Source organism: Platalea leucorodia, assembly GCF_965183815.1.
Source record: "Platalea leucorodia genome assembly, chromosome: 3".
NCBI lineage: Eukaryota > Metazoa > Chordata > Aves > Pelecaniformes > Threskiornithidae > Platalea > Platalea leucorodia.
The window spans coordinates 40,794,680-40,811,092 of NC_138825.1; the positions used below are offsets into that span (position 1 = coordinate 40,794,680).

Here is a 16,413-nt window from a genome sequence, read left to right on the forward strand (position 1 = left end):
CCTGAAGATGTGAAACCAGTACCACGTTCCCTTTACGGGCGATTCTCAATTTATTATCTAGGTGTACAGGGCAAAAGGATGAAAGAGGAACTAAAAAGCAAAAGAGATTTGTCTTTGATGCTTGCAGCCTCTGTTTCATCTGACCTCTTCCAAAGTCCTTCACAAATCCACTAATGGAAATAAGGGCATAAGAATTGGAAACGAAAAAAAAAAATCTGACTGTAGTTCTAATGAGAAGAAATGCACAATGTATATTTGCTTAAATAAGAAGCAAAAAAATAATAACAGACTTCACAATTGCAACTCTGAGGAGGTTATCAATTAGCTCTTATGAGATCTAATCAGGCTTTTAAGCAAGTGTTAACTGGACCATCACCTAGGTCAAGATATCAGAAAGCAGTCACAATACTCAGCGTCACCAGCACAGGTGAAATCTCAAACACCCTCAAATAAGCCCATCAGTTTTATCAAGACATTGTGTTTCCAGAACAAAAAGGGAAAGCCAGCAGGGTGTCATAAGATGAATTCTTGGTGATGATATCAGCATAAGGTGTTCCCGTGCTACTGCTTCTCTTTCCTAACTCCAAAGCAAAGTATATAACTCCCTAAATTATTCTGCCACAAATGTTTGTGTTGCCTTCATGTTAAGTATGGGGAGCTTGACTGACTTAAAAATAATTCAGAAATCTTGCCCCACCCCAAAGATGAAAACCTTACAACATTTAACTAATTCTATTTTAAGGAAATTACTGAGGAAAAGGAACACAGGGAGAAAACAACCTTGAGGCCATTTGAATCTGACTTATTGGCAAGACCTTTCTGCTCTGTAGAAGAAAAGGCATACATTAGATTTATTCTAGTGACCTTAATTCCAGAGGAAGCTTAATGTACAGTCAGCCTAATATACTGAAACAGTAATTGTATGCCGTGCTCTAAAAATATTGAGGCAAGAGAAATATTTTCTTCTCTACTCTGTACCTCCTATAGCATGTATGATATTAATATATTAGATACCAGAAAAGAAAGGAACAATATGATTAAGCTCTAAGCTTGCAGAATATGCAGTTATTTCTTTGTGTCTTGTGATACATAATGAAATAATTTAAGATCTGTGCTCATTGAAGAGTCTTCATTCTGGAAGGACAAATCAAGCAGATTTTGAAGAAAAACAAGAGGTTTATAAAGCAGCTTGATTCCTCCAAAGAAGGGATAAACCCATTCCTGAACTGCAATCTGAAGGAAACAGGTTGACACAAAGTATTGATGGCACCCATGGGAAATGTGTCACCTGAGTTTAGCCAGTCAGACTGAATGAAGAGATAAAAGATGCAGCTTCATTACATTTGGTATACAGCAGCTCCCAAGAAATGACCAGGCTGAGGTCTTCACTGGCAGTGGTACCTACTCCAATTTGGGCATCCAAGCTATGGCCTGCAGACTCAGGAAAGCGATAATGCTTTCTCGCCTGGATGAGAAGCATCCCATGTTATCACAGATGATACTTTGGCAATCTGAATTTTAGTCTGTTTCCTGTATAAGATAAAAAAGCTTAGCTGGTTTCTGCAGAGGTCACTTTCAAGCATTCTCAAAGAAGCAAAAATGAAGTCTCAAGAACAGCAAAAGCTTTTTCTTTCCTGTTTTTCAGCATTGTTGAGAACTAGCCATATCATTGCTCCCTATTGTTTATGTTTGTCGCAGCATACACCATGTGGTATCTAGATAAACAAGCAAACCCCATCATCAGCGTGAATCAACAAAACCAAAGCCCTACACTCATCATCATGTATGCAAGCAACCTTGGGCTAAGAGCATAACCTCACCCTATTGTCCTACCTCTTTTCCTAATGGTAGTACATGTGAGAGCTGAAAAGTCACCTGGTTGTTTCCATCACAGTAACTACCTTACTAATAGAGAATAAAAATAAAGGGACTATATTTAAAAATAGATACACAGAATGGAGCTCTCAGAGTAGAGCAATCAGAACAATCTTTGCACAGCCCCATGGCACGCGGTGCAAATAACCATGAGAACAAAACCACCAGCAGCAAGTAGGGTTTTAGAAAAATCAGGTAATTAATTTGATATCTGATAATAAAATACAGGCTGTCAATTTGACGAAGGCTGTGGCAAAGTTAAGTGCAAAAGCTACCTCAAATTCTGACACAAAAATATTAAACACAATTTTTCCTTTACATTTCTCCTTTACACATGGCAATTGTAACATGGACAAAATATATAATAAAGTGATGTAAAAATTTAAGCACTATCTTGACTCCAGTTTTGGCTATGGAAAGGAGATTATTTTATAGGATGATGCTAGTAATAAAAGAGTTCAGATCAACCACAACAGAAATATTTTGGTTATTTCAGTTAGAAGTTGACAAATCCATTACAAACTTTAAAAAAATGATATAACAACTGTGCATTTCAACCTCAAAGTTGAAAAATGCAACAATATACCAATATGCAAATTATATCCAGTTTGTGATAGACAGCTGGCAGCAACTAATGGAGCTACAAGTTGCCAGGAACTTTACCTGACGAAACAAGATATCCTGAATATTATCCTAGGTTTTGATTGTTCAGTAGACGGTATTTTAAATGCCATGGCATTCTAAGCTACCATAGATTCAGATGTTTTAATACATGTGGGAACCAAAACTAACAAAACTAATGGGGCAATTAACAAACTAATTCAACTGCTGAGAAACAAAGTAAGTATAGAAACTATTGCTGCCTTGATAAGCAGTCAAGCTTCTAGCTGCTCATAAAATTCTTAATCTAACTGACACTATAGCATAGAACAAAACAGGCCATGGAGGATGCCACGTCAAGTCAGAAAAGAAGTCATAAATAGTCGATGGCTTTCATAGAAGATGGTTTTCATCACCTGGTATATCCAAAGGTGCTTAAATCCATAGTTCACACTGCTTCCAAAACACAGTTTGTATTAAAGTGTCATTGATTTGAAAGGGAATATCCACGATTCACAAAGTTCTTGTCTCAGTTCTCTCTCCCCAGAGATGTTGGAGTCATCGTCAATCTTGTCTACTGCCCTCCCTTCTGGATCAAATATGGTTCTTCATCAATGGAAAAAATACTTCTTTCCCTCGGGGTACACATTCTTGTAGGTCATCAAACCCATTTTAATGCTGTCACTTCTGGTTGCTCTTGCAAGATGCTATTGTTTTGCCTGGTCTGTGCTGGGCAAACAGCTCCCACACCAGTCCACAGAGATCAGTCTGTACCCTCAGTACTTGATAACTCATACCTGTCTGCCCTGATTCATAATGATATAACAGCCTGAGCAGCTGCTGCATTAAACCTGACTCCCACATCCTTACCAGGATCCTGTTTGCTTGCTCTGTCCAGAGCTTGCACTGTATTTCTTAAAGCCAGGGGATGCAGATGGCAAAGTATGTCAGCATGAAGCCCCAGTGGAACTACAGCCACTGCCTGGGCTTGCTGCCGATAATGCATTCGCCTACGGGAATGGAGAAGGGCAAATTACGAGGGATACCCTTGCTGCCTCTGCAAAATCCTTGACAGATGCTTACTGTAACACGAAATTGTCCGTATGTTGGAGGGGACCAATAAAGCACTACTTTCTGCATCACTTCCTATACTACAACCCCAACAGCCTCCCTGTGCCCAGGCTTCCAGAACAGACATTAATTTCCCTGGTTCCACCCAATTCTTTCTGGAGATCCCCAGAAAGGAGGATGGCAATTTGTATGTCAAAGAAATAAAAGGCATTAGGACTTCCTACATATGAAATGCAAAGCAAACGTACTCTAAACTTACTGGAACTATTTATAACCAAGCAGAACTTGCAAGTGAAGGGAAGAGGGGCAGGTAATGTTAAATGTTAGGAGTGGCTGAGTGGGACTGGGTCCCAGCGGGAATCCTGCTAATGTCATACAGTGCTTCTTACAGCCTGTAAAACTCCACCAAGTGCTCTTTAGGGCTGGACATGTGGTGGGTTTGCTGGTGGGGAAGGCATACCAAAGTTTGCTGCCATTGAAAAAAAAGCCACAGCACATGCTGAGGATGTGGTAAGGGCTACGACTCTGCCTTTCCTGTTACCTGGCTGAGCTCCTTACACAGAAATGCATACAGGCAGAGGTGGCTGACACCGTCAGCCGACTGCTCGCTTTGCCCTGGAGTGCTGTTCCCTCTGGGATAGCACCCCTTTGCTCTGCTGAATCTCCTTTCCCAGCTTTGAGCTTTCATCATCATAATCTTCATGTCTCTTCAGGTGCCACGTGTGACGGTGTCCTTGGCAGTCTAGATCCAGCTCCAGGTGATGAGACTTATTTTTCAGGAAAAGGGAGGGGGTGATTAGTCTCTCCCTTGCCCTACCGGCCAGAAAATCCTTCCTCCTTGCTGTTCAAAGAGTTCCTGAGCAGGTTGTTGGTGAGAGCAAGCTAAGTATACACAATCCTGGAATACATGGGGGAAGGATGCCACTATCATATGGTTTGCTAGGGAAAACTCCATTCCCTGTGGGCAGTTAGTCTGAGTGATGCAACACAGGTACGTATTAATCCATGCCAGTGACAGAACTTCAGGCATCTCAGGAAAGGCTCAACAAAATATGCCCTGATGTTTTTACTGTACACCATCTGCGCAGATATGCTATATCTACATATATATCTATATATACTGAAGCACCAGTCTTCATAAGCATCAGCAGAGAGGCCTACAGTCCTGGGAAATGATCAAAGAATACTACCTAGCTATACTCAGCTGGAGCTCAATTTTCTCAAACCTCTGCACTAGCTGAGGTTTGATGAGTGATAAATTTTTCTTTTTTTTTTTGGTGGGATGGTATGGAAGGAGTCCTTCCTACTTTCACTGCACAAAATGAATTTGTGATTTGGTCTGCGTCTGCCAAAGAGGAGAAATGGAGGTTCAGTGGCTGGCTGGTTGGTATGACCATGCATCTGGGATGTAGCATGCTTCACGTTCCAGGTCAAAGCAATTAAGACAAGACAGACTCTGGCAGGGATTCCTGATCCACCACAAGCCCAGGCAGTGGCCCATAGCAGCACCTAGCCGAGATGGGCTAGTCCAGGCCTTGGAAATGCAGGTGTGCAGGCTGGGGCCAGGACTTGGCTACAGCACTATATTCTCCTGCTGATGAACTGTTCTGGACCTAGCAGCACGCCCAGAAAAAAATAAGTCAGAAAAGAAAACCACAAGTTGGCCTAATTGAGGTTAAAATTGCAAGACATTCTGACATTTTCTAGTGAGTAATTCATAAGCCATGCTACAGCATTCCTTTTACATCTGCAAGAAAAATGGTTCAGTGGAGGCCGTCATCCCCTGCCTCGATGGGGGCAATAGGCAGAAGCCCTTCCGTCAGGAAATAACAATCCAAGTTGGATTCCCACATACGCAGCACCACAGGCAGGTTTTCTGCTCTCTGTTTGGACCAGCCAGGATGATACTGTGCGGGAGGATTATTACCTGTAAGTAGCAGGGAAGTGCACAAGCAAATACTTGGCGCCCAGCTCTCCTCCAGATCCAACTTACTGTTATGCTGCTGCTCTAAGGACTGGGTGCAGCTCCACCTAGCCACAGCCCTGAGCTCCTCCTGCCATCTCCCACTGACCCCCTGGCTGTTGGGGGTACTGCAGGTAGCGCCCAGTGATAAGCACCTTGCTGTGCGAGGTCACAGCTCTGTCTTGCACCTTTCCTTATAGCTACAGCTTACAGATTTTTATCACCCTGAGTACAAAGTCTCTCTGAGCTCTGAAACAGTCAATAGTGAGAGCTAATGCCCTGACCTGACCTTCTTAAGCGCCTTACCCCTTGTATCCTAACCCACCGTCACCCCCGTATTAAATAGTGCAGGGTCATGCTGTGAACAGTAACATACAGGCTATTGCCTATATCCTCTGGAGAATACACAGCACTGAGAACCAGAAGGAATGTGTGCAGGGTATGCCCCGTGTATGCCCAAACTTCAGATAAAAAGTAGGGGTAATCTCTTAGAGCTTGAAAGAATCTAGAGTCATCACTACTTACAACGGAAACGCTTGGAAGTCCACCTAAGCATCTTTCAAAATACAACAGCACCTACCCTGACCATACCAGTTTCTTTCTTCCCAGCTTTCACACAAGTCTGTTTGCCCACACTTTGTGCATTTGTTGTTGCAGAGTCCTTGTAGAAAAGCCAGTTTCTTTTTTTTTTTAATCTAATATTTGGTCATGTGTTGAAACATTTTTTTTCCCTCAAACCTGTTTTGCCTTTTTGCACTTCTTGGAGGGAAGGGGTGGATGAGACGGGCCTCAGGACTCTGAGCTGCAACAGTTACAGTGACCTTACAGGACAGAAAAAGCTACTGAGTCCAGGATCATAAGGACACACATTTTCATTTGATAAGCTGTCAAACATTTTATGTCAGGAGTAGCTGTAACATTTTTAGAGCAACAATCAGGACACAGCACAAAATGTTCAACTATGGCTCTCAGGATTTGGTCCTGCCTGTCTTCCCAAGCAGTTGGCCATAGCCACGCTGCTTTAGTTCCACAGGCCTCACAATTGTTGGAGATGATTACTTTGGGAGCAGCACGCAGTAACAACTCTCAGGAAGAAACATGTATCTGAATTGGACTTAACAGGTCTCAATTATGACCTATATTTCAGCCAGCCAGGCACATCATCATTTTGCAGCTACTCAAGTGGTGGCCGAGTCTGACTTCACGAAGCCTGGAGCTTCACGAGCCAAAGCAGCAAGCTCTGAGTAATATCACTCACCCTAATCATTTGCACAGGTCCAGCTCCGACAGCAAAGCTCTCCTGCTAGCTGGTGTCCACAGACAAGCTGTCAAATACTTGCCATTGCATGCAACCGACACCAAGGGCCGTGAAACAACATGCTTTGTCGCACTAACTTGCAGAATGATGGGGAATAATCCTTTCCTTTTTACGTAAAGGTCTCTTCTGAGCAGAGGATGTGGAGATATGCCTCCAGTCATCCAAAGAAGCCAAGGAAGTCCAACCTATGCATAGATCTGGATTGCCTCCTGTACGCCTGTGGCTCACAGATAATATACAATTAATATCTTGTACTTCTCTTTAGGAAAGTCACGATGTTATCCTTCTTATAGTGACGTGAAAGAAATGCCAGTGCTTGATCTTTGTTAGCCCGCAAAAAATAATTGTGACACTTTTTTTAAAGTCAATACTGACTGTATGCAGTCTCCCTTTTCATAAGGGGGAGATAAACTCAGCATAAATCTCCATTAGGGATGTCTTGCACATCCCTGAAATCCCAACTCTGGCATTTGTACCAGTCAGCACTCCTGTTGCAGCTCAAAGCTGGCAAAAACAGTAATCTCCACTGTTGCAATTTGTTCCATATCTTTCATCTCAGCCACACCTGGGATATAATGAAAGAGTTATGTCTAGCCCATACTTATATTCTCTCTCACCACCAACAGCAAACTGCCCTGCAAGGATATGTAGCTCTCCTGGTGATGCTGAGAGACTTACTATACCTCCAGCTGCTGCTGAAAAGTAAGAGCTTACATAGGCTGCGACACCGGCAGAACAGAACCCATACTGCTAATGCTATGCTGTGTGGTCGCAGAAGGCATTTGTCTCCGTTCTTCCTGGGCTCTCCACAGTGCTGGCCCCAGAAGCAGATGGCAGAGCCACAGAGGACAACTCGGACACCCACAGCCTACAACACACATGCACCACACCAAGCTCCACCAAAATGCAGTAACGCGCACACTGCCGTGTGCTCCACAGCGGCAGCTCACTCTGCCAGTGACGAGGGATGGCCTCAACAGGGCACTCTATACCTTGCCACCAGCGGCCTGCACATACATCTGATTGTATGCGTGGCAGCACCAAACATCTCATAAATTGAATATGCCTACTAAATGCCTCTGCACACTGATCGCTCAAGTGGTCAGGAACCAGGGACCGGAATCAGGTGGATATGAGTGCTCTGAGAATTAATTTATTTTAAACATAAGCCATTATAAAGTTTAACTACAGCGCCACAGTAGCACTGCTAGAATACAGCCGTTTGTAAACTTTCTTCTTTTGAAAGAACGGTAATTGTCTATAACATAATGGGAGAATGAGGGACTTTAAGTATGGCTTTTAACACACGCTGGTATTATGTAACATATCACAAGCCCTTCAATTTGCCTGATAGGGTCTCAAATGGCTTAAAAAATTACAGTTTCTAGAGTGGTTGCAATTCTATCAGCCCTACTCTGGAGTGAGGGCTTTGACCAAGCAAAGGAAGACTGCTACAATGACACAAAATGGCAAGGGATTACAGGGGTTTGCTGCAGCTGCTTGTTTAAGGAGCTGTCTTGGAAGTATCACTTGCAGGCATAAATCACTTTCTTTACATACCGTGAATGAATACGAACCTCCAGTTTTCTTTTTGTTTGCCTAAGAGTAATATTCTGAATTTGAACAGCATTTCAGCTGACAAATTTAAGACATTTACATTTATCATCAGTGGGGAATAAGACTTATTTCTATAACCGTTTGAGGCAGGCTGAGCTAAAGGAGAAAGTTGGCAAACAGGGAAAAAAAGGATACAAGCTGTTCACAGACGAATTTCAGAATTCACGTCTAATTTTCAATCTGACCATCAGCAGTAACAGTCCAGAACCTCCTGTGACCTTACACCAGCGACACAATAATCCCTACCATTTTTGAGATGGAGCTTGGTAAGCTTTTGAAAGTTATGGTTGTACACAGCCCCAGGCCGGACTCAAGGAAATCCCTTCCAGCCTTATATTCATGGGGCTTTCACATACTGCCCACACCTACGTAACATTGAACAGTAAGGATGTCACATTTCCAAAAAGCTGGGGGTCTGTATTTTTCTTAAAGATGGATATTTACAATTAAAGACCATTTATAAAAATATCTCCCGAGACCTGCAAGGTAGCACGTGATCCAACCTCAAAAGCTGTGGGGGCCAGAGGCAGGTTTTGGGACCTCCTGCCCCTTCTACCCCTGCACCGGGTACCTGTGAGCTCTGCGCAGGGAGCTCCCCGCCTCCCTGGCCACCTTCTGCAGCACCCCCAGCCCCGTCTCTGACTGTCCCATGCCCACCCTGCCACCTCTGCCGCGCCGGCACCGGGCCCGCCTCCGCACAGGCTGGGCTGGGACATCGCAGCCGCAGCTACTTCTCCCCTCAGGATACCTGACAGGACACGGAGGAGGCAGGTTCAGCTTCTGCCCCCCACCTCAACCACACCCCCGTGGCAGAAACAGCAGCGGTGGCAGCCGGACCCCACGGCAGGATTTGGCCGGGGCACAGCGCTGGGGTGACCAGCACCCCTGTCCGCATGGCCACCTGCCCGCCGGGGGCTAACACTGAGCGCATTTGACAACAGGTTCATGTCAGACCTCTGCTACCCGAAAGACCATTTCCCTTCCACAGCCTTTAGCCCGCCACATTCCATTGCCAACAGCAACAAAGCGGTATCTGTTCACACGAAATAAAGGTACTCCTAAATTGCAAAAAAACCCCAGCCCCTCAGATCTCAGAATAATTAGTATGTAGACATGGAAATTCTTAATAACATGTTAACTATTGTTGGAAAGATAATTTGTGGGAGTTCTCGAGCTCCCTGTCAGCGCTGCGTATCTGCTGGTTGGCATTGTTTAAAAGACAAAAAAGTTTAAAGTCTTTCTGCGCACCAGCCAATTTTCTATTCAATAAGTCAGCTAGAAGTAGAGCCAAACTGGAAAACTTCTGCCATTTTATGCACCATGGAAACAAGAAACCTGTCAATCTGCAATTACCTGTTCTACATCCGTTTGAGATCAACTTTTACTGCACGAGTATAGCCAAGAGGATCGAATCTACAGCCTGTGTTTGTCCACGGGAGATGGACATAATTTATTTTTTGTTTCACCCTCAAATAAGTACAAATATTAAAACATAACTCAGATTGATATCAAGGTGCATGTTAAACTGCATTACAGACTAATAAAAGCTATAAATTTTTCTCCTCGTGTAATTTCTCACAGCAATGTCAACAAGAGGATATAAAAATATTCATAGTGTTCATCTGTAAATTCCACTGTGATAAAACTGCATACTGATTTCCTAAGTGATATCATATATTCAGATTTTCTTCTAGAGCTGAAATATCGCTTGCTTGAGCCCTATGAAAGCTACTTATTTTAACAACTCATACTAATTTTGTATTTTTTTCCATAAATGAAACACTGCCACTTTTTAAATTAGAGATAATTTGTTTGATGGACTACTTTAGCCTGAAGGTTTATTGTGTTTAATCCATAGCTTTTGTACCTTTCTAATGCTGATGCCTATTTGTGAAATCCTCAGAAATACATTTTAAAATTCTCAGTATAGCAAGACCCTTAAATGTACTCATGTGCTTAAGCATCATGTGCATATTATCCCATTCAGCAGGATTCCCCAAAGCCGTACACAGCTTAAGCACTTTTCTGTGTCAGGTTTGAAACTCTCATGTTAATTAAGTGTGCTCTGAGCAGAATTAATGGTTACGACTGCCTACAGTGCTTGTGGCAGCTACTAGACTCTCTAAGCTTGGACTTGCAACTTTACTAAAACAGAACGAGCAGCGACAGCACATTTTCAGTATCTCTAGCGATACAGAATCCAGGCAGAGCCAGGTGACATGGAGAGGGAAGGTTTAGATCCTACCTCCAGACACAGGAGGATTCGGCATTAAGGTGAAGTACGGGCAACTCTGCTTCTTTGCAAGAAGGTAGTAGTTGAATGGGATAGGTACCTAGTTCTTACCAAATGTAAGCTCCAGTAAATCTCTGATTTCACCAGCATGCCAGGTGGCATACCAGGGCAGTTAAAGAGCAGATATATATGTATGATTGAACACAGTTACTGTATTTACATAAGGCACTAAAATTGGGGTGAAAACTCTGTCCCGTCTCCACTAACAACCTCCACATGACTGTTTCATAAGTGGGAAAGAGGATCTGTGAGGCCTGATTACATATTGCAGCTGTAACTCAGACTACCCAGAACAATTACTGATCATTTACCAGAGAAAACCATCATCACAGAATGGTTATTCTCCATCTCTGCAGGTCTTTGCATCAGAATCAGGTATCTTTCTGGAGGACATCTGTTATCCAGAACTAGTTATTCGGTTTCATACGGGCACAAGTGGGTGAAACAGGAGCTCAGACTATTTAATATACTTCCTTCTGGATTAAAATTCGTGACTTATTAATTGCATTTTAAATATGTGCTAACTGGCACAAAGAATATGGTCTTAGAAAAACTCTAATATTGATCAATTACATAACATTACCATAATGATATAGGAACACTGAGAGTTCTCTCCTTTATGTACTTCCATGTGATTTCTTAAATCCCAGCTGGAGAAAAATATGTCCTGTCTCCTGTCTAGTTCTACTTCAGGCACTACCGGTCTGACATTTTGCTTTCAGGTTCTAGGAACATCAGTATTGAGATCAGAGATATTAAAACTTAGAAAATCTGACATGTTATGTCAAATTACAAAGAAAGTATCTGAGAGCAAATGGAAGAACAGACAGACTGAATTAAGTAACAGAAAAAGGGAAAGAAACAGAATGATAGGAGGGAAGATGCGGACAAATAAACAGAAGAGAAAGATTAAGCAAACAGTCTAGCGTAATCAGATGGGTATGAAGAAAAAAATATTAAACAATGTTGAAAGCACAAATGTAGGGATATAAATTCATACATAAAACATGTAGCTACAGATAGTATGGGCATGATCCCATTAACACTTATGCACATACAAGATTTTATTCACAAGAATTGCATACGTTAGAGAGTAATATTCGTGTGAGTAACATGATGTACAAGAGGTTGCAGGATTTGACCTTCCACCATTTTTCCTTGTGTACATCATGTACATCTGTAAAACGTTTAAGCAGGCATTTTAACTTTGAAGAAGACAAAACTTTAAAATAATAGGACCTAAGGGAAACCTTTACCATGAAAGCTGGTGGAACTGCAGTTCTACAAAGAACCGAGAAGAATACCCTAAAGACTAATTATTTGACAATACAACTAATGTTATGGTCCTGTTTGAAGCATAATAAAGCAAAAGTTGTGCAGTTTGCATGGATGTGGAATGCTTGTCAGAAGAAAGCATGATTGATGCATGAATCCGGAATTGGGGAATCCTAATTAACCCTTTAAATGTTATCTGCAAGAAGTCTAACAGCAACTCTGAAATGGGCGTAAGCGACTTAGTCTTATGGGATTGCTTTGGCAGTTTAATGAGACACTGACTGTTAGCTTACCTCAACTGTGTTTATAATAATGAGACACCTTTATAGGGCAATAAGCAACTGGTCTGCCTAAAAAGAGACTATGATTCTCACGAGTGACAGAAGGTAAGTCAGATGCCTTCTCCATGTGATACAGGTTATTGTCCTCATTCTACAGATAGGAAACCAAAGTCCAGTATGTCACTTTCCATGATCCATCGGGAAGCCTGGTAGGGCCAGGAATGGAGTTTATGGTCAAGGTCGTTTAGGATGACAGCACAATTTTGCTCTAGAGGATGACATCTGATACTCTATTTGGAATAGTGTTTTACGGGATGTTAAAAAAACATCAAGTGTAAAAAAAACCCCAAAAACCAAGAGAGTCTGTCTTCAGTAATACAGTAATTAAAATTCTTACAAAGTATCATAGAATCATAGAATCGTTAAGGTTGGAAAAGACCCTTAAGATCATCGAGTCCAACCGTTAACCTAGCACTGCCAAGTCCACCACTAAACCAGGTCCCTAAGCACCACGTCTACCCGTTTTTTAAATACCTCCAGGGATGGAGACTTAACCACTTCCCTGGGCAGCCTGTTCCAGTGCCTGACTGCCCTTTCGGTGAAGAAGTTTTTCCTCATATCCAACCTAAACTTCCCCTGGCACATTAAAAGCCATTAATTAAGGAATCAAAACCCCATGACCTTCCTTCTCCAAGAGTTTCTACCTGTGGATTGACAAAATGGTGCAAAATCTCAATATCATACATATGGGTGCCCAAAACGCATGGAGCCAGAACTTCCTGATATTACTGTGATCCTGCCAGAACACCAGATTCCCTCTTCTCAGATGGTTCAGCAGACTTCTAGGCTGTTATCCTATCATCTCTATCCACCTCTGCCAGCACTGTGCCTCAGCTTCATTTGCAAAACTGGAAAGATGCAAAAAATATGCATTCACAAGACTAAACAAAAATGAAAAACAATATAAAAGTAATAATACTTTTAGAACAGTCCTCACTGAAGCTACTTCAGTCTTTTTTCTTAATTTCTGCAAGATATCTATGCTGCAAAGTGCATGCTAGAAATACTTCTACCAAAAACAAATTACTCATTCAGCACCATCCACAGCAACTATTTATACAGGACTTTTCTACAGAATATATTGGGTTTTTCCTAAAAAATACGAACTAATCCATTATTTAGATTACTTCAAATACAATGTTCAGAATTTGCAAACTATTACAACACACACAAGTTTACTTATGGAAAGAATGGATTTTAGAAGTCATAATATTGTGAGTTTTACAGAAAGTACGTTTTCCTTGAAACGTTACTTGAATATCCCTGCAGGAGGAATTACCTTTAGGCTGTAAAATATATTTTCTGGCAACGCTCCCTAAAGTAGAACACGCTTGCCTCTAAAAATAAGCCATGGTGCTATCAGCAGCACAGATTACTTTTTCCTGGCAGAGAGAGCCCGATGCACGCAGGAATGACTGCAAGGGGCGATGACCAGCTGGCTCCGGCAGCTGGTTCAGCCGCCCCGGCTGCCCTGGAAGCCACCCCACGCCGTGAGGAGGTGGTCGGCCCCGCTGCCATCAACCCCGGGTGGACCCTGGGCGGCAGTAACACAGCCCTGAGGCTGCCGGCACCCGTGGCCGTCGCCCACGGGTGGCATTGACGGCGGGTGGCATCCCCGCGGCGGGGAGTGCTGGGGAGAAGGCCCTCGCCCTGAGGCAGGAGGGGGCAGCGGTGTCGCCACCTTGAATGGGACGGGGCAGGCAGGGGGTGTATTTATGGGTGCGTGTAAATATGCAAGTGTGCGTGCAGCCACATATACATACATATATGCATACGTGCACACACACAGACACACATATACGCCTCTGTCTCTCGGTGTGTGTCCGTGTGCCACCCTGGCACCAGCCCCGGGAAGGGCAGACCCCGCCGGCCGCCGCCTCTCCCGCCGCCGGAGGCCGGGGCGGGGCGGGCCCCACTCGCCCGGCGCCCGGCGGCGGCCCGTCCCCCCCGCCAGCCCCCCCGCCAGCCCCCCCGCACAGCCCGCGGGGCTGGAGGCCCCGGCCCCGGCCCCGGCCCGGCCTTACCCTCGCCGCTCCCCTCCTTCTCCGCCATGGCCGCAGCCCCGCGCCGTCGCCATGGCGACGCGAGCCCGGCCGGGCCCGGCCGGGCCTTCTCCTCCCGCCGCCGCCGCGGCTCCCCGCCACCGGGCGCGGCGAGGCCGGCTGCCGGCGGCTGCCCAGCGGGGCCGGGCCGGGCTGAGAGACGCAGCCCCCTCCCCTCCGCCCTGGAAAGCTCTTCCCTCGCGGCCTTCGCGGCCTGCTAACGCAGAAAGCCAGTGAAAGGCGATGGCAGTAGTTGGGTGGAGGCTCTGCGCGTCGGCCTCGAGTACTGCACCGGGCAGGGAGCCCCGGCCGCAGCCGCCCCAAAACGTCGGCCAAGCCGAAAATTTGGGTCCCAGTGCAAAGGCCCAGCCCCGGCCTGCTCCCCAGGCCCCGGGGCCCCGCGCCGCCCCACGCAGGGGTTTGGGGTGTTGGTCCCGCTTGGGCTAGAGAGGAAAAACCTGACGGCAAGCCACGTCTGGCCTGTGAGGTGGGGCGGGTGCTGCACCCCACCGCGCACCCCTGTCCTGGCCGCCGGGCTCCCAACGGGCCCCTTAAACCTGCCATTTCAGTGTCCTCCATTTCTCTTAAAAGTAGAGTTTTCCCAGCAATTGCAGAGATTTCCATGTATCCGAGCTTTAGAAAGTGAAAGAACATTTATTCTAAATACCATCGCTCTGAAACAGCTAAAATATTCTGTCTTAGCGATATTAAATAAAACTGTGCAGTTTAAATTTAGCTGTGTGTTTTAGCAGACATGCTTGCGATGCCTGGTTCTTCTGACTCTAAAACAACTGTGAAAGTAGAGAAAATATAAATATTAATATTCCAGCAAGATGCAACCCTATATTCATAGAAAATAAATATTTATGAAATTCCTAGAACTAAAAACTTGTCCTCGCCACAGCAGGTGCTTGTTTGTCAGATGTTAAATTTTTGCAAAGCCCTTGTGGATGACTCCTCCTCACACGCTCATCTCCACCGCTCAAACAAACAGTTACTATGTGCTCAGTATTCATGGAAGCCTGAAATTTCGAAAAACACATTGAAGGTAAATAGGGCTTCTTTGCTTTAAAAAAAATCGCTTACTTTTTTAATAGCATTTATTACATTCGCTATTTGCCTTTCAGCCACTTATTTCTGCGTTTTTATTGAATGTGGCTCAGAGTAAAGAGGGTATAACAGATACCCAAGAGAACACACCATTACTCTGTTGGGAAAACAGCTGATTATGCTCTCTAACAAAGCTGATCCCTCTGAAGGGTTATCTACAGACTTGAACAGTTTATTAAAGTAACTAAATAGTTCAAATTACATGTTTGACTGCAGGAATAGCACAGATTTGTTTCCTCTCAAATTGATAACAGAAGTTTTAGTGAGAACAGTGTGGCAGCCGAAGTTAGAGGATGCAGCAGCAGAAGGAAAGGCCCTTCTCTTTCAGTCTTACAGGGGTCCCCTTTCGTATTCCCTCAACCCCTCCACACAGAAAACCTTTGTCTTTCCTGGTTGTGGATCTATGGTGGTGGATCAGTCACATGTTTGAAACTGAAGAAAAGTACAAAATATGTTGTTTTGACAAGGAGAGAGCTTTCTTATCTCTTCCCTCCCCTACTGTAAATGTGGAATTTCATGTTCTTGAATATTGTGCCCAGCATTAGATTTCTTACGTCATTTTCCAGATCACCTGATTCATCATAGGACATATACAGGTCTTCTACAAATGCTACGCTAATTCAAAGTGTTTACCACATTTCCCTAATAAAAGCTTTAAAAAATCCTGTTCTAGCCATTCAGGTTTTCATGCCAAATCCATACCCGAAATATGAACAACACTCAGCTTTAAAACAGATACAAATATTGCCTGTTGTGCGAATTTATTGAGATTCTTGTGTTTTTACAGTAGCCTTTGAACTGAAGTGAGTCGCTGCAAATGTGACATGGTAAGACCATAACTCCACTCAGGCCACCACCTTTAACATCTTCCCACCAATTTCACCAGGGCTTGCGCTTGGCTTTCCTCA

At 44.1% G+C, this 16,413-nt stretch overlaps 1 protein-coding gene across 2 annotated transcripts in view; it reads right to left on the reverse strand.

The window, feature by feature from the left end:
- The window catches only part of DRC8 (dynein regulatory complex subunit 8), a 31,932-nt gene extending 17,469 nt beyond the window's left edge, over nucleotides 1–14,463 (reverse strand). For both annotated transcript variants that reach the window (XM_082305247.1, XM_082305248.1), the window contains exon 1: nucleotides 14,378–14,463. In XM_082305247.1, the coding sequence (XP_082161373.1) occupies nucleotides 14,378–14,430 (53 nt within the window). In that variant the 5' untranslated portion in view covers nucleotides 14,431–14,463. The remainder of the gene's footprint in view (nucleotides 1–14,377) is intronic.
- Nucleotides 14,464–16,413: the final 1,950 nt, after the last annotated feature.